General features: G+C 37.3%; 1 protein-coding gene across 1 annotated transcript; it reads right to left on the bottom strand.

Annotated features, from left to right (window-relative positions):
- Positions 1 to 22: 22 nt before the first annotated feature.
- Positions 23 to 22,287, bottom strand: LOC128259362 (uncharacterized). The gene is given in 6 exon segments (XM_052991681.1): positions 23 to 937; positions 940 to 966; positions 969 to 1,169; positions 1,565 to 2,688; positions 3,731 to 3,981; positions 22,205 to 22,287. Coding segments are annotated over 5 exon segments (1,911 nt in total). The 5' UTR covers positions 3,793 to 3,981; positions 22,205 to 22,287; the 3' UTR covers positions 23 to 440.
- Positions 22,288 to 24,096: the final 1,809 nt, after the last annotated feature.

The following is a 24,096-nucleotide window of genomic DNA, read 5'->3' as shown; positions in this document are numbered from 1 at the left end:
AATACACATTGTTACCATCGAACTAACATTTATTTCAATAGAAAAAGAAATTGAATCTCTTACCAACCTAAATGTTTTATAAATAAATTTCTTAAATAATAGTTAGACTATAGCTAATTCGTTTTACTTGGTATCCGAAGATGCGCTTAGCACTTACACAACTACCTGTGTGGTTGAAACTTAGTCATGTATATCACTTATGAAATGTGGTCACAAAATGTTCCAAGCTGCTTCCAGGTTTTCACCTAGCAGCAGCGAAACCTGGGCAAAAAAGGGGCTCTCGATTTACTCAAGCAACGCTGGCGGGGAAAATGTATTGCGGAAACAGCGATGAACAATTTGTTTGTATTAATTGGTCTGTACAAGGTAGTAAAATATTAGTTGGGGTAATAGGGTTAATTTACAGGGTATATAAAAAGGGGGGAGCGGTGGCTGTGCTCTCACAGCCAGAGGGCATCGATGGCATCCTCGACATCCTCATCCGCCGGACTGGGTGGCTGTTCACTGACTAAAACAGCCTTGGCCTTGACCTCATCGGAGCTGCTTAGAAGGACCATTAAAAGGACACTGCTGCGTCTGTTGAGGGGGGTCTTGCTTAGTTCTATATCCTGATCGGGGGACTTATCAGAGTGCCTAGACTTTTGGTTCCTCAACTTTCTCAACCAATCCGTGGTGGGCCATATACACTTGCTGCCACTGCCACTGCGACGTCTTCTATTTGGGTTAGACATTGTGCTGCCCTTTTGGCCCAGCTTCTCGACCAGACTGATGTTGTTGGGAGAAGCTGCATCTGCATCTGCATATGCATCTGCATCATTGGGACATCCATCAACTTCAGTTGCTGGCAGTGCCATCGATACTGCTCCTCCACCGCCTCCAAAAGTCCGGCCGCTGCTCTCGTGCTACACATTTGTCACCTGGGTCGTCAGCCCGAGGCAGCTCTGCTGACGGCATCCGTGTGGAGCAGCGCTGCCTTCCATAGCCGCCGAGGCCGCCGCTGCCGCCCATGCGCCGCCCATCGCCATCGTGCTGCGAAAGGGGCAACCATTTGTCCAGCCAACGCGGTCGGAAGAGCAGCGCGAATGTGCTGCGGAACTGGCGACTCATCGAGCAGTACAGAATGAAGTTAATGCTCGAGTTGATAAGCGCCAGGATGTCCATAAGGTCACCTGCAAGGAGGGTGAGTTAAAATGCAATTAAGGAAAATCTTATTTTAATGGTATTATAATTAAAAAAAAAAAACTATGTTTTAATTTGAGTGACATAAAAGAAAACATTTTTTTGCAGTCCTAGAAAATTAAATGACTTATTTGTTTCCAAAGTGAACTTGGTAAACAATACGAATACTTCGAGAACATGTCAAGGCCAGGCGTAGAACATTGAGGCCTCAAATTTGTGGTGCAATTACGGTAGTCAACGGTGCGTATGATTGATGGCTGTGCCAAAAAAGCTGGGCCCACCAAATAGCCAGCCATAAATTCAGTCAATTATCATAGCCAATAAAGCAATTACGGAGAAAAGAAGAAGGGTTTTCTAATCCTGAAAAAATATATATTGGACTCACTCAGTTTAAGGTAGCACTGCAGGAAGAAGGCATCGCCGAGCAGGACATTTAGGAGACCCATAATGCCCTGCGGAAATTCAGTGACCAGAAAGAGCAGCAGCACAGCCAAAAGCATTCGAGTAGTGCGGTCCGTTTGCTTTTCCTTCTCCAGCAACTTGCAGCTCTTGGGTTGCGTTGGTGTGACCACTTTGCCATTGACAATCGGTTGCATATCGTTGGCCGCATGACAGGCCAGGATTTTCCGCCTTCTCTTGGCCTCCAAAAGTGCGCCTATCAATCGCACCGATAATATGGTCAAGGCAAAGCAGGGTATCAACTTGATCAGTACACTGTAGATCAAGAAGGTGGCATTTCTGAACTGGCGATCGTGCAGCGCCAATGCACTGTGATATAGCTTATAGACAGTCACATTCCGCTCACCCAGCGACGTGGAAGTGGTTATACCCGTGCTCAGCGTCGTAAGAGGTATCACTGTGGTCAAGCCAAGCAAACTAACTGCAGTGCCATTCCCCTGGTATTCACTTGGTATTGCCCAGGAAATATCTGGCGTCGTACTGGACATAACCTGCATCGTCACATCCTCTTCCCGATTGTAATCCAAAATGTACTGACTTAAAGGTACCGATCCGATGGTCTTGCCATTGGCATCCAAAGTTTCCAGGAATTTGGCAATAGCTGTGACCAAATACAACCAAGGCGACACTACTAAAACGCAAACCACATAGGCTGTCGCTATCGTAATCAAGGTGGTACGCATTCCACACCATATCCTATTCCTCTGCGGATAACTCACTGCTATATAGCGCCAAACAGCCAACGTAACTGTCAACCAAATGGAGATGGTGTGCAGCACTTGCGGAAACACCGAATGGAACTTGATAAAGCAGGCCCAGCTGTAGCTTAGTTGCTCCTCCCGCGGCAATCGGGCACTCAGGATATAGTCGTGCACCGTATAGGGTATATATTCCAGCATCACGGCCAAATCGGCCACCGCCAGCCCAGTTAATATGGCATTCGTCGGGGAACGCATCTCTCTTCTCGTTAGCACAATGATATTCAAGGTATTTGCTATGGTGCCCAGGATACACACAATCAGCGAGAAGTAGCCGTGGAAGTATTTGTAGCTGTTGGGAAATGAACCATTTATATTTAAGATCTTATATAGTTTATGTTATGGTTTAATTCTTGTAATAAAAAAAACTTTAAGCCTACTTGCTTGCAAATTTATTTTATTTATTGGCCGTTAGGCATAGAGAATCAAAAATAATATTTTTAGATAAGTATGGTATAATTTTAAATTAAACTTAGCTCCTAACATAATTTGAAAACTAAAGATTCTCTTTTTACATCAGAGTCTAATAATAAATATTACAATTATAACAATCATTATTTTTGATCATAATTATTAATAATAAAAAAGGATTATTAACAGAAAAAAAAAACACGATTATCTAAATAGCAACAAAATAATGTTATTTAATATATTTTCTGGCTATTATAAGTGGATTTTTAGTTTGAAAAACTGATAAAAAGAAATTATCCAATATAATACAAATGATTAGGTTCTTTGGTAGTCGCATTTATTCGTTAACCAAACTCATTTTCCCTACAAATTTCTACTGGCTTGCCCAAAATGCACCAAAGCGTAAATTGGGAGTGGGGAACATTAAATTGTAATAAATATACGGCCCGCCCCTGTGCACATGTAAATCTATTGAAATTCGGATAGCAGCGGCAGTCTTAAAACTAAGTCATCCATGCAAATTGCTCATTCACAAGGAAAAAAAGAAATTAAAGATAAATAAAGCTTACGACAGACAAAACATTTTTTTGCTGAATATATCTAATATGGACTTGCTTTTCATATACACAAATATGTGTATGTCTTTATTATGCTTTTAAACATGGTAAGACATAAATTTATATAAATCTTCTACCAACTGCCAATGAAATAATGATTATTTCCCAGTATTTATTAAGCCGTGAGTAAAATCAAGCCTGCCTGCCCGCATTAGTTGCACTTGGTTAGCCTTTTTGCCACCTTGGCCGTTGGCAATTACACACATGATTTCATTATGTGCGTCCCCAGCAGGCTGGCAAATCATTATGCAAATTACATTTAAAAAAGTAATTAATATGCAGACATGCCCCGGGGCGTATACTTACTTTGTGTGAAAATCATCGATGCCCGTGCCGCAATAATGCGGCTGCGACATGTTCGTGACCATGCTGACAATGATGAGATGGTCCGTTGGTCAGTTGCCGTTTTTGGTGGAAAGTCCTGGCAGAAGACTCCGTTTTGGTTGACCAACTCACTGCCAACACTCTCCGTTGCTCCTCGGTCGTCTCATTAAAATTCCCTTTTTATTCGGAAATTCCAATGATTAAATATGCAAGCTACGTGGTAAAAATTCTACCTGCAAATACAAAAAGCAGAAGTTGAATAAAAATGTATTTTTCGTTATATTTCCCAACTTAACAGAATTTAAACATTAAAATTCTGGCATGGTATGCCACAAGCAAAAAAAGGAGAAACGTAATGCACATCCAAGTTGAAGTTCAGGGCAGGTCAGAAAGTACGATTCTAAATGAATCAACAAAGAAATGTCATTACCATTTGCCCAAAATGGTCACAAAACAAGACCAGAAGTTGTAATCAATATTGCGCATACGACCAGTGGGCCAGCAGAAGCAAAAGACTTTTGCTATTTGTGGGCTAACGATGAAACAGGCTGTTGCCATACATGGTACACTAAGAAAAACTTTTTTTGAGCATTAAGAAAAAGTCTTGCATAACTATATTTGAAACCACTTTTATATATATTTCTTAATATTACTCTTTTCGTACCTTTTCTAACTTTTAATACAAGTTCTGTTCAAAATAAACATTGTTTATGTTATGTCTAATTTTAAAAAAATATTTTCAGTGTTACATTTTTGAGTAAACCACTTTAGGTCCGACACACACACAGACACATTCCTCGTTGTCGTAATTCCATTAGACAAATGAGGAAATATGGAGAATGTTGAGACTCAAAGGCATTCGACTTCACTTTTGCTCTTTGCTCGACCGCAATTGCAGCTGCAATGTGCCAGTAACATTTAATTAAAAGTAACTTCCTCACTGTCAACTCAAGTGACAGCTTTTCCGGAGTGTGCAATAAATCTGGGCATTGAAAATTGCCGCAAATATTTTGTCAGCCTTGAAGTGATAATAAAATCTTCCATTCGTATTCATATTTGTCCTGTTTTGTTTGTGATTTTAGGCACAAAATCTGGTTTTTGGTTTTTGTAAGCCGGCTCAACTTCCATTACAGTGATTAAGACTTTTTGGCTGGGCAATTTGGCCTAGAACGGGCTTTTGCCGTGTAACTTGGCAGTGTTTCGGCATTGCTGACTGGCCAGAAAGTTGGCAGGATAAGCACTTTTTTTGTTTATTTGTGCCCAAGTAATTATAAATGTTATATTCGACCATGAAATTGATAATTAATCCTTGTCATGAATATTGAATTTGTGTGAGAGTGTGACTATCTTTAAGGCAGCCTCCAATGTTGGGCTAATTCAAACATGTGGTCAGGGCTTATAATTAAATTGTATTTCGTTGCAAGATTACAATGCAAACACGCAGTAGTAAGGCAATAAACAAATGTACCACTGTCTTATTTCGTCGCCACTAATGTAACTAATACGCACCGTATGCCGCACATTACGGAAGTTTTTGGGCTACTCCAGTGGGTGGTTTTTATATAGAGGGCTAGGCCAAGGAAGTGAGCCACCCAGTGTCAAGTGCCTGCCGACCGAAGGACTAAAGGCCGTTAAAGTTGCGGCCGGTCACGTATATGCGAGGACTTGTTGACTATGACAGAAACAGCGGAATATCTTAGGTCTTTTTTTTTCTTTCTGTTGGGCAGAGGGAAAGGGAACCTCCAATCCAGCTTAAGTGCCTGGCAATGGCAGCTGACAGCCTGAAAAGAAGGAAAGATGGAAGGAAGGATGGGAGGACCTTAAGGAGGTCAAAAGGACCTCAGACAAGGAACAACACTTGCCGCTTAATAGACAACACCGCACAACAAAACATCAATTTAAACGATCTAATGAAGCCATCGCCAATGCTGTGCCAGCTGCATTATTAATGCCACCCCACCAGAATCTAGTATTCACTCCATCCACCGCCTCATTTTAATTACCGAACCACGCCCCGCCTTTGAAAGTTGACCAATTGATGTTTAATTGTCGTTTGCCCATTAGCCAAATACGGTGTTGTATCGACCGCATCCGATTATCTGCATAAAGTATCGGTTATCGGTGGTAATATGTTCAAAGTAGAATAGGTTTATGAATGGAGGGTTAAAGAGTTTCAGCGACATGTTGATCAATAAGATACGAAAACAGCTTAGAAGTATTTTCATTTTGTTGCACCTCTCTATAAGAAAGTTATATACAACTTTATGAATTTCAGTATACCTTTCTATTTTCAGATTTCAAAAATATCAATATAAGACAAAGAAGACATGACAAGTAAAAAATTAACCAAAAATATAACCTTAAAGCAGTTATAGTAAAAAAAAATTTTTTTTTAAATCAGACTTTATACAAATCAATATCAAACAAGAAAAGGATACTTGACATATATAAAAAAATGTTATACAATTTTGTATATTTGAGCTTTTTAAATTTCATTAGAAAAGAAATGAGAAAAGATCACTCATATATAATGAACCGCACATGTTACCCTTAGACAGATATACTAAAAATGTTATATAACTTTATAAATTTAGTTTTTTCTTTCTGATTAGGTCACACAAAATGAACCACATATATTATCATTAATCAGTTTTATTTAAATTGTTATAATACTTTAAACTTTTTTTTATTTTCTGCTTTATTTAAAAAAAAGAAAATAATCAACCACAAAACAAGCAGTCGCAATTTGGTTATAAAAATATTCTTAAATAATGTTTCAAACAATATTTGTTTTTTTAGGTGTTTTTTATTTCAATATAAAAAGAACATTTTTCTATACAGTATCAAGTCTGTTGAAAGTATTCGACAAAATATTCTTAAAATTATTTAAGTGTTTTATTCACTTAATCACTTAGTGAGTACTAGCTGATAGGGAAGTTCAACTGAATTCTTCAAATACTATTTCAAGTTGATTACAAATATTTAAAAACGTACCGAGCATGAATAAATTCCTATTGTTCATATTTCTCTACAACAGATGAAGCCGCACTGCCCCCAAGTCAGTTGTTTCCCCTTCTTATGTACTCAATGTGCTGGGCTCAAGCCATTTCAAATCATTTCGGTCCAAGTGCAATTACATCTTTGGCCTGTCCTCGAGGCAGGACCACAGAAACGAACAGAATACTGAATCTCAGTGTTTTCCTTTTGGCTTTGGGCCATATAATGAGCATGAGAATATAGTGTATTATATATGTAGAGGGGTCGGATGTGTGGATGTGCGCCATGTGAGCTGGCTCATTTCGCTGGCCGGAAATACTTTGGCAGGATGGAGGGCCCAGGAGAGCCCTTCGCGTGCGGTTTGGAACCGCTGTGAATTTATGAAACGAAAAGCTCTGGCACACATTTTTGGCATTCCGGGGCAATCACTGGGGATGGGAGCGGGAAATTATGCCAGAAGGTAACAACAGCCACGTGCAGCTGACCGAGTTCATTTAAAGCTAACGTTTTGGTTTCTGTTCTTTTTTAGTGGGTGGGCGGAAATCCGGTTTTGAAGCTCGCACGCACACTTTTCAAACAGTTGAGTTTCCACTTAGCAGGAAACTCTCTTTCTCATTTTCTTTTTTTTCCCCTCTTAAAAAAAATTCGGAAATATAAGGGAAGACGCAATAACAAAACCGGAAGCCATCGACAAGGAAGAAAAGGGGGCGAAGGCAGCAACAACTAAGCGCATATATAATTGAACACTTGTCATGGCGCAACCGGCGTATGAGCATTATTCCAAACAGGCAATTAAAAACGTGTTCACCTACACACGAAAAAATAAAAAACTTTATTTAAGTGCAAAATTCCTTAGTTTTATTAATAATAATAACAATATTATTGTTGTTGGTTTTATAGACTTTTTGTATATACAAATCGAAGTGAAAAATGCTTTATGCTTGTCTATATTATACATAATTCTCCGCTTTTTGGAAACGAAATATATTAAAGTAATTATATTTTTTCAGTTTTTCTTTTGAGTATTTAGGAAGCTTTTTCCTGTACTTTCGACTACCAATTACGCATGCAATGGAATTTTTCCTGTTTTTTCCAACCATCAAAACACAATCAAAAACGAAATCAAATATGACTTGCGGTTTTGGCCAACAGCAAAAAAAAAGCAGAGAAAAACGGCAAAAAAAATCTGCCAATTTTTCAACTTGTTTAGCCAGTAACAAGGGGGGGATTTCCCAGTTCTTCAATTTCCACTTGCCACTTTCTTATTGCACTCTCCAACATGCGCTTGGCAATTTCAATTCGACCTCCGCATGTGAAAATTTTTTGACTTCTCTGGCTGCCTAATTGCTGTGGCTTGTTGCTGAAATTTTTCACTTCGCCATTATTTTTGTGGGATTTTTCGGTTTCTGTTAACTTTCTTGGCATTTGTTTGTGTTGTGCTTGTTTTTGGCACTTCTTCGACTAGCCCCTCTCAAAAGTTCTCACCACAGTTAAACTTTGTGCTGATGAGGGCTTCCAAGAACTCTAGCCTCTACAGAGCCCAGTTTTTAGGGAATTAATATCTCCATTATTAAGTTGGTCCGCTCAGTTAGCCGCTTATTTCTTGGGAATGTTTGATGGATGGCTGTCGCTCATTGATTTGGGTCCCTAAGCGACTGGAGATAAGATTGAAGGGCATTAGGAAACGTCTTCGTCTTCTGACACATATGCTTATCAGTTGCCTGGGGCACCACTTTCCCTTTCTGTGGGCTCTTAAAAGCTTTTCGTGTTGCTACATCTTCGATTTGTTTGCTTTTCATATTGTCGGCTATTTTTTTGATGGAACGATTTGATTCCTACGCTTTTTTAGCGATATTTGCCAGGCCACTTAATGCAATAAATACTTAACTGCACGCAACGCAAGTTCGTTATACATAGTATAAAATTAAGGCAATTAGAGAAATTCAGTTTAAAAATGTTTACTCAAAAAGGTTTTAAATTAAAAAATAAAATTTAAGCTACTTGTTTTAAACTGTTGTCCGTGTTAAATACATACAATTTCGTTGTGTATTGAAATGTGTGGTTCTTTCTTCCGTATATTTCTTTACCCAGAGTTCAATTGAAACAATTATTTGTTCTCGCCTGGTTTGGCATTGTGTTCGTCGGTATTTGCTCATTGATTTCACGCTGGCTTTGTCGAAACCGAAACGCCGGGCTGACTCAGTCTACATGTAGTATATATAGTATGTGTGCCCTTGTGGGTGGCAAGTGTCAACATGGCGAGTGTCAACGGTTTTGCTGGCGCCTCGCTCAAATATTTGCCGAGCTAAGGCGCCCCGAAAGTCTGAGCCCGAACATGAGCGCATTTTGTAATTAAGCATTCACAAAACGCTTTGGCTCATCGGGAGCAAATAGGAGCAGTTGGGGGGTGGTGGTGGCCAAGGATGTTGAGAAGGGGATCCCTTGGCGCACAAACAAAAAAAGAGGACCCTACTGCATATTTTAAGGACCAAATTAATACAAAAAATATGTTTTGTGTCAGCAGCCACATAAAGAGCTGCGAGGTCAAAAGTTAACTTTAGTGAGTTATACATTCCTAATCAAACAACCTTCAATTTAAATACCATTTTACAATAATGACAGAAGAAATTGTTCATTCCGTAAGCATTTTGATTCAAGTAAGTTCTTTGTTTAAGCTTAAAACACGTTAAAATCAGTGATAAGAGGTAACAAGAAATTTCTAAACAGGTCAATAAAAAAACTATAGAACAAAACCATTTAAATAAAAAATAAATAAATAAATAAATAAAACCGCTTAAATAGTGTTTTGAAAAAGCAATTACAATACAAATATTAAAACAAAAAAACGAATACTTAATCAAAAATAATATTGTTCTATTGTTAATTTAATTTTGTCTCAAATGTAATATAATAATAAACTAATGAAAGTATAAAGCTACCAGTCCTTCGCTGATGTCAAGGTTAATGCCGTTCCATTCAGGCCTTAACATCACGAAATTGCTGACAATTGTTCCGGCCATTGTTCTTTGTTATTTTTCACTGATTAGTTTCCCGGGCAGTTTTAACCTTCCTTCACAAGTTTGCAAATATTTTAGGTTAATTAAAAATTTTGACAATGGCAGCTGCATTTCATAATTGCCACTGACTGGAACTCAATTATGAATTTTAATTGAAGTGATGTTTTTAAATGAAAAGCAGGCTGAAGATTTTATATATGTCACATAAGACTATTATGGCCTATTTCGAGGGTCGTTAATTCCATTTATGGCTGGCTAGAGCCTACTAAAATATAAATTGAGTGGGCATATTTGATTGATAAACTATTGATTTGCACTTGAAGTAAAACCACTCAATTAATATTTTAATATGCGTTAATTAAAACTGCAGGGCTATGAATATGTATACCAATATGTGCCAAGTGTCACGCAATTTACTTCGATTATATCACCATTATACCCCAACCTCTTCCAAAAGCTTTCAATCGGAGGCATATGGCATAATATGCTGGCTCAGCAATTCATTTCAATTTGGCTGCACGGTCGTGTGTGTTTTTTTGTGTGAGCTGGCACTTTTTCATTTTAATTTGTTTGCTCGTCGCCCACGGAATACAGAATATGATGTGATACTAATCTGGCCGGCTTATCGGACTTGTTTATTGTTGTAGTCTAGGCCATCGGTGGTTTAGTGCTTATCGACATGTTTATTACAGTGAAATTCTACCTGGCATCGGCAATCGGCAATCGTCAGTTGATTAGCAGCATAAGCCCCAGCTCTCCAGCGATTATTCTCTTTGTCTGCCGCTCTATAATATTATATATCAATAAATTATGACACTTAAATATACTATATTTGGGGCAAACCAAAGAGAGCGATAAATAGAATGTTTCGCACCTCATTGTTATGAATGAACTGCTGACGATGGGTTTATTTCTAGAAAAAAATTGACCAGCGAGTGTGGCATTTTTATTGAGTGAGTGCACATGGCGAATATAAACAATGCAGCATCACCTTAATCAACGTTAATTGCATTAATAAAAATTTTAATTGGCATAATTTTAAGCTAATTATTTATATAAACAGTCATTGGTTTTTGGTTTAGCACCTAATTCCCCTTTATTAATTTCCTATTGAAATCTACAAATCAAAAGTAATTGCATTTAGCCTATTAGAAGGATTTAATTAAACAGCATATGTAAACACGCAATTATAAGGCTTAATTTCAGCATTAATTCATTTTACCTACTTATTTTACAAACTTAGACATTTGTAAATAAATCAAGCCTGCTTAACTGGCTAATATTCGTGTGGTTAATTAACTTATAAAAAAACCGCTTAAAATGTTATTCTTATTACTGGCAAGACAAATTCAATAAGTTAACTTTCTATATAGTGTACATATTCGAAAACTTTAAACATTTTTAATTATCCAAATTTTATGACGGAAAAACCATAAAAGCTGAAACTAATTTGGCAGTTTATTGGCTAATAAGTGTTACACTTCATTAGCGGCCATTAAATTTGTGCCGGCTAATCCGATGGCAAGTATATGGTCTGCAGTAAAAGTTAATTTCATTTTTGAAAAGCAATCAACTTCCGATTTTCCCACAGCAGCTGTTTCGCCTACAAACTGAATTTAGCTCTGGCTGGAAGACAAAACCACGTCGGCTAAGAATTTATAGCGTTCTGGTTGATTTATACTAGTGTTATTCCTTAGCATCTATCCAGTTTATCGACAGCGGAAACGCTTCTGTTCGGTTTATATTTTCCGCGTCCCATGCTAGCTGTCAAGCAAGGAAAATAATATCCGTTGATGCCATATAAACCTAACAAGCAAACCAAATTTCACCAAACAAGAAATAGAAGAAAAGGGGGAAATTCGAGTGCATGGATAACCTTTAGAGGGAAACTGATTTCCCAAATAACATATCCTGTTGCATGTTTAGACCGAATTCTACACTCGACAAATTATAGCTTTCCGTTATGAACGAAATAATGAAGATGCTTCCTACTTTAACATTTTACAAACAATTGGGGAAGCTTTAGAAACCACTAGGATTTTAAAAGAATTTAAAAATTCGCTTAAAAATATGCAATAAGAAATTTCAAATCTAGAAATACGTCAAACTTATTAAGAAACAATAAATTTATTTGTTATTGCATACTTTTGAACTCATCTTAAAGTGATTTCAAACACTAAATATTTTTGGTTTTGCTTTGGTTTCTTTTATAATATTTAACAAATAATTGGGAAAGCTTCAGAAATCGCAAAAATTTTCAAAGTATTTAAAAGGCGCTTTAAAGTACGCAACAATATATTTAAAAACTAGAATTACTTCTAAACTCTTTTTTAAATCAACCATATATACTTTTTTTAGATTTTATTTGAAAAGCACTTGTTTTCCTTATTATTTTTAAACAATATTTTTAAACAAAGAAGAACAAGTTCATTTTCGAGAAAATTTGAAATATTTTTCAGTGTATATAAACCGAACAATTCTAGCATTGATACAATTCCCTGGAACTTGTGGTGAGCACGTCCTCATGTCCTCATGGCCACGAACTTCGATGGCGAGGACATGACAGGCAACCCCAGAAAAAAAGACCAAAAGAAACGGATGAAAGAAAAAAGCAGGGCAAAGTCTGCTCAATATTATTTTTCAATTTATTATCAAGTACCTGCTGGTGCCGCCGCTGGTTTGCGGTTCGACGATTTTTATTTCCCCCAAAATTTTTCTTTCTATTAAAGCGCCATCAATTCGGCGGACAAGCCGACAGCTAACAACTTTTAGTGTTGCGTGGAAGGGCAAAAAACATAATGGCGTTAACTGAATTTCCAGACGGCTTTCGGGCGCGACTAGACAACCAAAAAAAACCCAAAAAAAAAGCCAGAAAAAAGTACCATCAATTTTTCATAGTCAAACATTTTAACTGCAATGTCATAATAAAATTAAATGACTTGCCAGCGACCAGCTGGCCATGGCCAATTGTTTGCTTTGGCGCTCTGGGGAAAATTGTTGCTGATACTGCCAAATTAATGCATAAATTTGGCAGCATTTAAGCTTGACAAAGTACCAAAAGTTTATAAATTTGAATAACTTTGAGGCCAAGTCTCAGCTTAGTTCCTTAAAAGCATATACATTTAAAGAACTTTAATTCCAACTTGCTGCTAAGTTACTAAAAATTAAAGAGCAACTGATATGGTAACAAAAAGAATATACATTAAAATAACTTTAAGCCCAACTCTCTGATCTGCTCTGTGTGGATTGCTTGCTTCGGCATTTTCATTAATTTGCCTAAAAAGTTTCTCAGCAGAAATGTAGAACTTGCAATTAAAAAGTCCTGTCCCAAAACTTTTTGCCCTACCTTTTACTGGAGATTCCCAGGGCCTCCGGCTGTTCAATACTTTTCAGAATAATATTTCCCCATGAGTTCTGTTTGCCTGGATAACTTTTCATTCTGGCATCAGCCCCTCGGGGCAAGTCACTCATAATGCCCCAGTTCACCTTCGCCATCGCCATCGCCTTTACCAGATCCTAATCCCATCCTCAGAGTAGGGGCATTAAGACCCAAGCCATGCTCCATTTAACTCCGAGCCACAGCCGTGCCGTACATACTAATACACACTAATCAATGTGTGTATGGGGGGTGGTGTTGTGGGTGTCCTTCGTCCGCAGGATAATGTTAATTTTGTGCTGCATACCTGAGGCTGATAGCCTTCGCGATTCAGCGCGTGTGTGCGAATAATATTCATTACAAAATTACACAAATTTTTTACGTTAACGCCATTTATATTTGGGGCACATCAGATACACTGAGGAAATACATTTCTGAACTACATGTCCTTAAAAATTATACATTTAGATGTGTTGTCTTGTCTTCATGGTAAACTGGAAAGTTTTCATAGCTTACACCTTATATATTTTTATAAATATGTTTTCTTAGTTAAAAACCATGAAGCATAAACTGTTTTAACAGTTTTATTGACTTAAAACCTACTTTTTGCTTCTTATGAGAACAAAAAAACGTTTCCATTTTTTTGAAAATATTTGCTCAATTTAAAATTTGAAAGCAAACACTCTATTCGCTTAATGTAAAACTTTTCTAACTGTTTAGCCAAAAACAAATTTTATTAGATTGGTAATTAAAGGCAATATTTCTCTGTGTGCATCCAAACCTAAGCCGGAGCCTTATTTATGTTTATTTACGTTTGCCACCAGCCTTCACCGTTTTTGCCTATTTAAAACTAATTTGAAATGGTATTCTCACATGATGCGTGTGATGGCAACATGTTTGGCGTATTTTATGGTCGGTTTTTGAATTTCCAGTGAGTAGGGGGACGCGTCACGGCCAGAGGACCCAGCATAAATTGCATTTTTGTTAGTTTTTTCCCACAGACACACGCACTCACATAAAGCGGTTCGTGGGAGAACGACGTTATTGGAATTACCGGGTTTTTTTCTTTTTTCGTGGAGATGTCTGCCGCCCCTTTTCATTTCTTAACATTTCTGCCAGCAGCACGCTCTGGCTTCCTGACTTTATATTGCTCATACGCCCTGTTACACAGGCCTGGGCATACAGATACCCGTGAACATTCTGCAATTAAGTTTTTTCCCCAGGGCTGCTGGCTCTTCAGGTTTTTCGCATTTTATGGCACAGGCGTTTTGTAATTTCTATGCCTCCCTTTATGTGCAACCGAACTACACAGCTTTTACATTTAGCAAGGGCTGATTGGAGCTTGATTAGAGCAAGTAAATTGTAAGTGCTCCGTTAGTGATGAAAAAGGATAGGGGCTTAGATCTAACAAAATAATACAAGTCTTAACATTTAGATTACGAATCATGTTGGTATAGATATTTTGTATAAGGCTCTTACAACTTTATAAGCTTTAATCTTATGTATACTAGCTAAAGTAAATAAATTTTCAAATATATGTTAGTTTAGTTTAGTATCACAGAAATCACTAGGATTAGGATATCGTTTGTGAAGCTGGCTAAAAGTATGCAATAAGGATATGGACCTTGTCCATAAACTTAAAAAAAATTCTTTATTTTTTTAATATTTTGAGAATTTTTGTCATTTCTGGTTCACTCACATTAAAAAGCTCCAACAATATTGGGTAAGGTAACAAATGGTGGAAACAGCTATTCCATTTCCAATCTTATCGTCTCTTTGAAAATTCATATTCAGAAAGGGAATTCAAAAGCCAGTCCCGAAATGTACACAAGCACAAAGGTAAAAAATTTCGAGGGGAATGACAAAAACGAGGCGAACAAAAGGCATCTAGAAAACGCTCGTTTACCTTGGAGTGACAATCGAGCTGAGCTGAGCTCTACTCAACTACAACTAAACCGAAACGAACTGAGAATGCCCAGTGGCTCGGAATTTTTTCACTGCTCCGTTTTATTTGCTTTCCCCATTTTTGTCCATTTGCACATTTCCGGTCGGACACTTGAATTGTTTTGGGGGCTTTTGCCTTTGCCACCTACTGACTACTGACTAAAGCTAGGCCGTATTCAAAGCAAGTGTTTTAATTAAATTAGGGCTGCGCAAAAAATTAAAGACTTGACACAAAATCTTTTGAGGAAGCTCGCATAAAACATAAAAAAAAAACGAATTGGGTCAAGTATCTTTGGGTAACTTGAGAAAATTACACTGTGGAATGTGCTGAATAAAAGTGGCATTTGCTGCATTGTGGGAGATTTACTGTAAGACAAGGCCAAGTGGCCTGTAACACTTGAGGGTCCTCGAGACTTGCACACACAGCACCTCCTTTCACCTACTTTCACCTCCTATTCAGCACCCCTAAGATTTCGCTTTCCACGGGGACTTTTCTGGCGGGCTAGGGAGAGGAAAATCTCAGACTGAGTGGCTGCCAGAGAAGTCGAATGGCAACGTGTTTTTCTTTTTTTTTCTTCGGACATGTTACTTTATGAGAAACCCAAAGCTTACAAGAACCTAAACAGGAAAAACTCTTGGCAGTATCTCAGAAGGCAAGGAAAGTACTCGGCACTGAGTGAATGCCAGTGTCTGTCAGCTCACACTGCCACGCCCACCGCCTTCAAACTTTGGGCCATTGACATGCATTTTCGAAATGCACAAGTTGGTAGGTCACATTCTGGCCATAACTCTCCATCTCCAAATTTGTAAGAAACAGGTGTTTAATAAATCGCCAGGCCTCCAAAAAGAGCAACACAAAATATTTTACACAAATAAAAATGTCTAACAACCAAATATCTTTTGTTTAAAGAAAATAAAGGCATAATCAATTTTTAGACTTTAATAAATAAAATCACAATATCATTTATAAAAATATTAAATATTTATATTATTATTATATCAAAAATGTACACATTTTGGATATAACAATAGCTTGCCTATAAAATACATTATTTTTTCACAGTGCAGAGCCCTTTGCTTTCTGTAGCATGACTAACAGAATGATTTGTTGGCCCAGGTAAATTGTTGGCCAAGAGAAGTTGGTATAATGCCATTACCTCAATGCAATTCAATCGTTTGGAGCGATCGATCACAATGCCGAAGCAAAGGTGCGGGCATACGATGAATAAATGAATGAATTAGTCGTGTGGATGTAGGATGGATGTAGAATGTGGATGGCCAAGTGCCCTGATGACTGACAATGACATGCGGGTTTCGGCCATCGAAAGCGGCCAGAAGGTGCTTTCCTAAGTGGCCAACAGAAGGGCAAGTCACAGCTCGTTAGAGCACACACGAGTGGCCTGAAACACTGAAACAGATGTGGCAAAGTAAGGAGATTCTTGGGACGGTCACTGATTAACATTCCCTTTTGAGCTACCTACAATGTTTTGAAACTTGTGGTATTGCACAAAGAAAAAAAACTTCACAGAAGAAGTACAAAAATAATATGTACATCGTTTCCGGGCTGTTTGTTCCATTGAGGTATTAAAAATATAAATTCCTTGTAATTTAACGAAATCTTTTTAATTGCAAAGATTTTTGCTATAAAGTTTTTTATATTTCAGACCACAATGCTACAAAGTTTTATTTATGTTGGTAGTATAAAGTTTTTTACAAAAATACGTAATACATACTATACTATTTACATTATTAAAAATATTTGTTTTCTCATTTAATCTAAACCATTTAAATGCATTGCTACTTTGTGGTACGCTACGGCTATATGATGTCTCAAATACATTATTAGTTCTATAGTTTTAAGACAACAATGCGACAGAGTTTAATTTATTCTGGTCGTAAAAAGTTTTTTCCAAAACTACATAATTACCTAATATGGTTTTGACTTTTCCATTTGTGGTAGGCTATTGATATTAAGGTGTCTCATATGTAACAAAAAACTCATGTTTTTGGGACAACAAAACAGACTTTAATTTTTTTTGGTAGTAACAAGCCATTTACAAAATAAACAAATAAACAAAATTACTCAGTTTATTTCTCCGTGTGCATCCATAATTAAGCAGTGATATTTAAAGTCTTCTTGGGACCAGCATGCTGCAAAAATAGCAGCGAGCAAGTGCTCAGTGGGCGAAAGGTAAAAACCTTAGATCTTGTGCGAACCGAAGACCTTACGTTCCATGCCTGGCTGCTTGCGAGATGTCAACAGCAGGAAATGTGACCTTAGTGCTTCCTGTTTATGTTGCAAAAGTCTTTCTTGGCAACCCCTTCGTTCCCAGAAGGGGAAAGCTTCGCCAGAAGCTTCTTGATGCTCCAACTCGTTGCAATTTCCATTTCTTTTGTTGCAAATAGAACAAGGAGCTGAGAGATTGGACAGTAGGAATGATATGTGATAAGCATATGTAAATTAGACAAAAACCCATTTGTATAGAGTTCTTTTCTTGAGAGAGAACGTGTGTTTGTGTGACAGGACAAGAAACTCATAACTCAGGAAAAGTGCTCTTTAAGAGCTGTCCACAAAAGTGAACATAAACATAAAGGAATAATGCTGAATCGTAACTTTTCCGCTGTGGCTGGCTGATAACTGTTTCTGATTCCATATTGACAGCCATCAGGCAAACAAAAAGCCAAGAATGCAGAGGAAAACAAAAAAGAAATACGACTTCCACTTATGCTCCATGCTGTGTGCCATTTTTCATGGAGCATGAGCAACAGTTTGTCTGGATATCAGACATGCAGCCCCCAAACAACGCTCCACAATGCTCCTTTTATAATCTTTTAAGGGCCGCTGTCTGTCGCGTCTTTTGTCTATTTGCCATAGCCATAGCCGTTGCCGTTGCCTTTGGCTTTGTTTATTTCTCCTAGCGTGTTGGTCCAAGAACCAAGAGCTAAGACCAAGTCCAAGTCCAAGTCCCTTGCCCCCAAAACAAAGCACTTGAGCTTAAAGACCCATGCCCAACAGCTCAGAAATAGAATAATTGCATTCGATCTATATTGGTGGCGGCTTTAAGCAGCAATACTTCCAATCATTTGTATGTGCTCAGATAGCATTGATTCTCTGCCAATTTACCAGCCCTTCATTCACGAAATTGGCAAAGACACTGAACAGTATTAAAAGGATATTCAAGGGAAATCTTGAATGACTTTAAGTCACTTTTAGAGTGTTCTGTAAAATATTTCGTAAGCTCTGTTCACTCTATATTTGATAACTCATTTATGATAATAGAACTGAGTTTTTTAGGAGCATACCATTTGCATACATTTCCATCTTAATTTAAAATTTAAAAAAATGTAAAAATAGTAAATAGAATAATGTTGGCAGACACTAAACAGCCTTAAAAGAATATTCAATGGTTACATGCAAATAGATTTTAAGATATCTTTGAAGTCTTCTGTAATATATGTAGTGAATTCCAATTACGCTGTTTTAGTGGCATACTTGATTATAACCATATTAAATAATATTATTTTATTTTTGTTTCATTTTATGCTTTAATTTCCAAAAAAAATTAATTGTATTTATCACAAAATACCAAAAGTGCTGTTTAATATCTAATTATTTCAGAACTTATTTGTATTTTGTAAAAATATTGCTTTAAGTAACTAATGCACCGTCATCTGAGTCCCAGAAAATTCGAAAAAAGACAACCAAATAAAACTGACATGTAAGAGATTATCTACTAATGGTTCTTCACTGCACGACATTTTACTAGCATTCGTGTTTTCCCCTCTTTGAAGCACTCATGCGAAGCGACATACTTGCTTTTTGAGATGCATTTAATTTAATTAAACAACCTCCCCAAGGGCTGCATAATTCACACTGACTTTTTGGTAGAATGCATCGGCATAAATAACATTTAAATGCAATCATCATTTATGGCTGAGATTTGCAACGTTTTGCAGCACCACCGACAGATGGCAAGATGCGCTGGATATGGCATTTCCGCAAGGCGCCACACTGCGAATGCGTAATATTTGCCCAGATTTTGCAATGCTATTTTCCAAGTGAAACAAGATGAAGGAGAAAGGAAAGGAAGAAAGTGATATAAACACGAGATATGGTTATGGACCGCTCATGCATAGTATGTGTGTGTGTGTGTGTGTTTGGAAACTTTTGCGAATATGATGGGGCCTCTGGATTTGACCTTGCACTTAGTGTTGCATGAAAATATTACGCACCACCGTTTCAAGTGCATGGGTATGTAAGTACCGATTCTCGAAGCTCTGTACTTGTAATATGAGTTATCGATCCACTAAGCGGCCTTTTTCTATTTTTCCTTTTTATTACGAACTACCACGTGCCTAGATAGCCGATGAATATAGGGTCTTATTATCATTATTTTATCGGACCTTGGGCAGACAGACTTCCCAAAGCAATGAGCATAAATCTTTTGACCCGCTCTAGCGTTTGAATTTATTTAAATATTTCACAAATGAACTTAATGGGCAGGCAAGCAAACTTTTGCCCGACTTAAACTTTGTAACAGGCTGTAAAGTGTTCTCACTTGCTTTATTACAAAAGTTGACAATTTCTGTCAGGCACACATGTGGCTCAACTGCTCAACTTTCCAGCCTTGACGTCACTTATTTGGGTTAAACAAAATGGAATTATTATTATTATTATTATTATTTATATGGAATTATGAGTCTACGCTCTGATGCCTGGGATTTATAAGCCCACGGCAAATGTGGCGTATGCGTAATACATTTAAGTTAAATGCCAGTTACGACCTGATGGAAAATAAATAAGAGGGAAAAGTTTAAGGAACAAGGAAGTTGGGCACTAATTAGTTGCAGCCTCTGCACATTTAATGTTCATTATGTTTTTGCAAATAGTAAAAAATAAAGATAAATTAATATTTTGACTCTGCAGATCTTGGCCCTTTAAATAAATAAATGCTACAAAAAAGTGGGGAGAACTCAACCAATTTTGAAATAACTTATTAATGGAATTATTAATTAAACTTTAGATTCTTTATAAGAAGAAGAAAAACTAGTATTGGATAGACAAATATTCTAAAAAATTATATATATTATAAATTAAATAATATTTTTAATACATTTAATAGTCTAAGTAATTTATTTAACCTATGAATTTTCCCGCTCAAGATATGAGTTAAGCCTTAAAAGTTACTCAAAAAATCTTAAGAAACGCAGGAATTCAGAAGTATTTAATTGAATGTCCGACGAATAAAATGTTTGTGCATTCTTTGGCGAACTAAACTCTGGCAATTAATTTAAATGATACTCAAAAGCAAGGGCCCGCCGACTATATAACCGAAGTTTGTCTTGGCCAAAAGCCGCAGGCCATCGGTTTGAGTTTTGGCCAATGGCATTGGCACGTGCCAGTCTCCTTGAGTCGTCGTCTTTTGGCCCGGCCAAAACTAAGCCACAATGGACAATTACTGTCTCATCTGGGCGGACTCCACTGACTTGGACTCGGAATCTGGCAGTGGCAGCTGGCAAAGAAATTAATTAGCTGCCCAACTTAACCGAAATCGAAAAGTTCAGGTCTCCGTACAAAGGAATTGGTTAAATTCTGGTATCGGAATAGGGATTCATATTCGCCAACGACTCTTGACATTGAGATGCCGTGATGGGCATGTCTGCTATTTGGATACGCAATTTACGGGCCGCCTTCTGTTTTAGCTAAATGTGTCAACAATTCGACGACTGGCAATTAAAGCCAGCAGGCGAGTGCATAAATTGAGTCGCATTATGGCCTCTCGGCAGCTGCGAAAATTTTCGCACATGCGGCTAATTGCCTCGAGCTGTTAACCCTCCGAGGCGTCCATAAATTGAAAGTTTTATGCACTGTGTCTCCCATTGGCATGACTGGTTGGCTGTCTATTTTCAACGAAAGGCTTGTGCCACAATTTCCTTGAGGGAAATTAGAAAACTTTTTGCTATCTGGACCGCCATTCGGTGGTTTTTTGTTTGCTACTCTCGGACTGGACTGCGCAAATATTTTCGCAAGCCATCCTTTTGTCCATTGTTTGCAGCAGCGGACTTTCTTCTTTTCTATTTGACTTTTATTTATTGTGGGCCATAAAAAAAAAAACAACAAAAGGCAGCGCCGCGCAAAGTTCAAAAGAATCTAGCATAAAATGCAAAACAATTTTTGTATACATTTGTTTGAGGTTTTTACTTTATGTTTGTGTCTCCTTTCACTGTTGCTTGTTTTTTTATTCCGTTTTCCTCGCTAAAAATTCAAATTTAATGCTCACAACACTTTTTACGACTTGGCCGCATTTGTACAAACAATGTTTGTTGTCTCATTTCCACTTTAATGTTTATTTGTTTATTTGCTTGTTGACAACATGCGAGCGCATACACGAACATTTCCCAGGTTTTCCTTGGTCTTAGGTTAAGTGCTCCCAAGTCGCCAGTTTAGTCTGGCCTGGTTAGATTGCACTTTTGCGGCCACATTGATCATAAAAAATGTTTGATAAATTTATGGCCAAATGAGAAAAGAAAAGTTTGCCCAAAAAATGCAGATGGGAGACAAAGTCTAGAAAAGTTGTAAGTATATTTCTGCATAACTTCAATTAATTGCTAAAGTTTTGTAAGCCAACGGCTACGATTTATTTGGCCAAATAGTTTTTAATGGATATTGACTACGCTGTGAGTTATTTTTGTTTTTTTGACATCAATGAAAGATATGATTATTATTAATTACAATTCATTGTAATAAATATAACTTATTTACTTTTAATAAAAATCAGTTTCTTCTTAAAATAGGGTTCTCTTATTTTAAGTTTGAAATCTAAATATTTGCTTTATAGAAAAATTATTTTTAAAATACTGTTGGCAGTATTGATATATTTAAAAATAATTAAAAACATTTTTTTTTTTAGATATTTATGTTATAATATAAATATCTAAAATTACAGCATGTGAAAAAGTTTCTGACTCATATTTCATTTTTAACTGAAAAAGTCCACTTAACTCATTTTAAAGGAATTTAAATTCCCATTGAACATCCTTTTCTAATCTTTTGGGAATCGTTTTCTTTGTTCTTTATCCACTTATTACTGGGCCCACCTACATCAATCAAATGGTACACACCCAAAAGATTACGCTGAATACAATTTGCAGGACATTAGGCACAATGTCCTCATGGATGTGGCGGCCATTATGCTAATCAGATAAACCTTTTTAGGCCATAAATGAAATATAAGTTTGGCTAACGAACAGATCCACAGAAACCAAATGCGTATGAAATGACCAAAAGTTCACTGACCAGCGGCAAGTCAACTTACACAAATTTAAAAACGTTTGAAACCGATATTTTGGGTAATATTCACTTCACCGCAATCAGCCGAAAGTAATTATGATTTTTCATATTAGCGGCACATATCAGCACATATTTTCCGACGTTTTTTGGGGGATTTGCGTTAACCGTGAAAACTCCGAGAAATACGTGCGTGCGGCACCGCTTTGGAAAATCAACTGAAGAACTGTGAAAAACTCGAGCGCCAGCTGCTCGCGAATTTTCCGAGCTCTCGGAAAAGCAACGGTCGGTTTTTCCTGCGCGCCTGTCGAAAGTGTTGCCAGCTTTCTGGCGTCGACGCCGGCAGCGACAGCTGATCGGAAAAGCCAGGGAAACCCAGGGGAAAATGCCTTCCACCAGAAGCAACTGGTGGAGCTGGCCGGAAAGCAGAAATCAATTGGCATTCAGAATCCACAGGCGGAAACGGCTGCTCTGGACTTGTTGAAGTTGCAGCCTCTGTGCATAACAGAGAGCCGGAAAAACAAAACACAGAGAGAGGAAAAACAATTTGCTTTTTCTGCTTTGCAGAAGTTCTTGTCTTTACTTTATTTCATTGTGGATCCCATTCGATTTGTTTTTTATGAATGAAAAAGTTTCCTATTCGACTTTCAGCGCGCCAAAAATGTATTTATGCCAATTCTTTTTTGCTGGCACAAATTTTGGAACATCAGCGCTAGTCCATATGTCAGATAACCCTTTTTTTGGGGCCCCTGGGCGTATGGGTAATAAATCATCAAATGAAATGATAAACTACGCCGCCCCCTCAATTTTCTCACTTTTCCCCAACTACAACGGACTTTTAATAGACCGGGCTGCGAATGTGTTTAAAATCCCCTCCGAGTGCTCGTAAAACGTTCGTTTATCTTTTTTTTCCGGGACCGGTATTTATTTACTTTTTATTCTATTTTGCGCATTTCCCAACTGCTTCATGTTAGATTTATGTCCGGATCTATTTGGTGAAATTTATGTTTGCATTTCAATTTACTTCCTCCAAGCCTCACTGACTGTTTCTCGTTTTTTAACAGCATATGTTGATTAACGTCAGCTATTTATGACATGGTTAGCCTTGCTTTTTTGTGGGATTTTCCTTAATAGAATTGGCTGTAAATTAAAGCCATGTGAAAAAGGGATATAAAACTGCAGATTTAAATGGAATTTAATTTTATATAATAAAAAAACTATATCTTTAATTTGTTGTAGAAATATTCATTAAACAATTCGATTAAAAGCAATTAAAATTAAATCTACAAGTTATCCTTTTATTAAACACATTTGGCATTGGATATCTTCCATTTTCCATTTGTCAAAGTTAATAAAATTATGACGTTGTAAAGAATAATCTTAGCTGGGATTTTAAATTTTGTCAGGACATTTTTTGGGCTTTCCTTAATATATTCCTGCCATGTTTGGCTTCAATTTGAAAAGATTTCTGATTGACGAGGCCCCGAGGGGCGGCATTAACATCCCGCCGAAAGGAAAACGCAGATTTCCCTTTTCCAAATCATCCTTCTATTTATGTCACATTTCGAACAGGACTCTGACGGTCTCAGCTCAAAAGAGGAGCGGGCCAAAGGCGAGGATCTCAATTATAAGGGTCTAAGTGCCGTTAAAACCAAATCAATAATTTTCATTTTATTTTGCCATCGTGCATGGCATGAAGAATGCGGAGCGTTGACAATTTCGAATG

This window comes from Drosophila gunungcola, assembly GCF_025200985.1.
Source record: "Drosophila gunungcola strain Sukarami chromosome 3L unlocalized genomic scaffold, Dgunungcola_SK_2 000005F, whole genome shotgun sequence".
Classification (NCBI taxonomy): domain Eukaryota; kingdom Metazoa; phylum Arthropoda; class Insecta; order Diptera; family Drosophilidae; genus Drosophila; species Drosophila gunungcola.
Note: the sequence above shows the minus strand (reverse complement) of the source record. Positions and strands in the feature narration are given on the sequence as shown.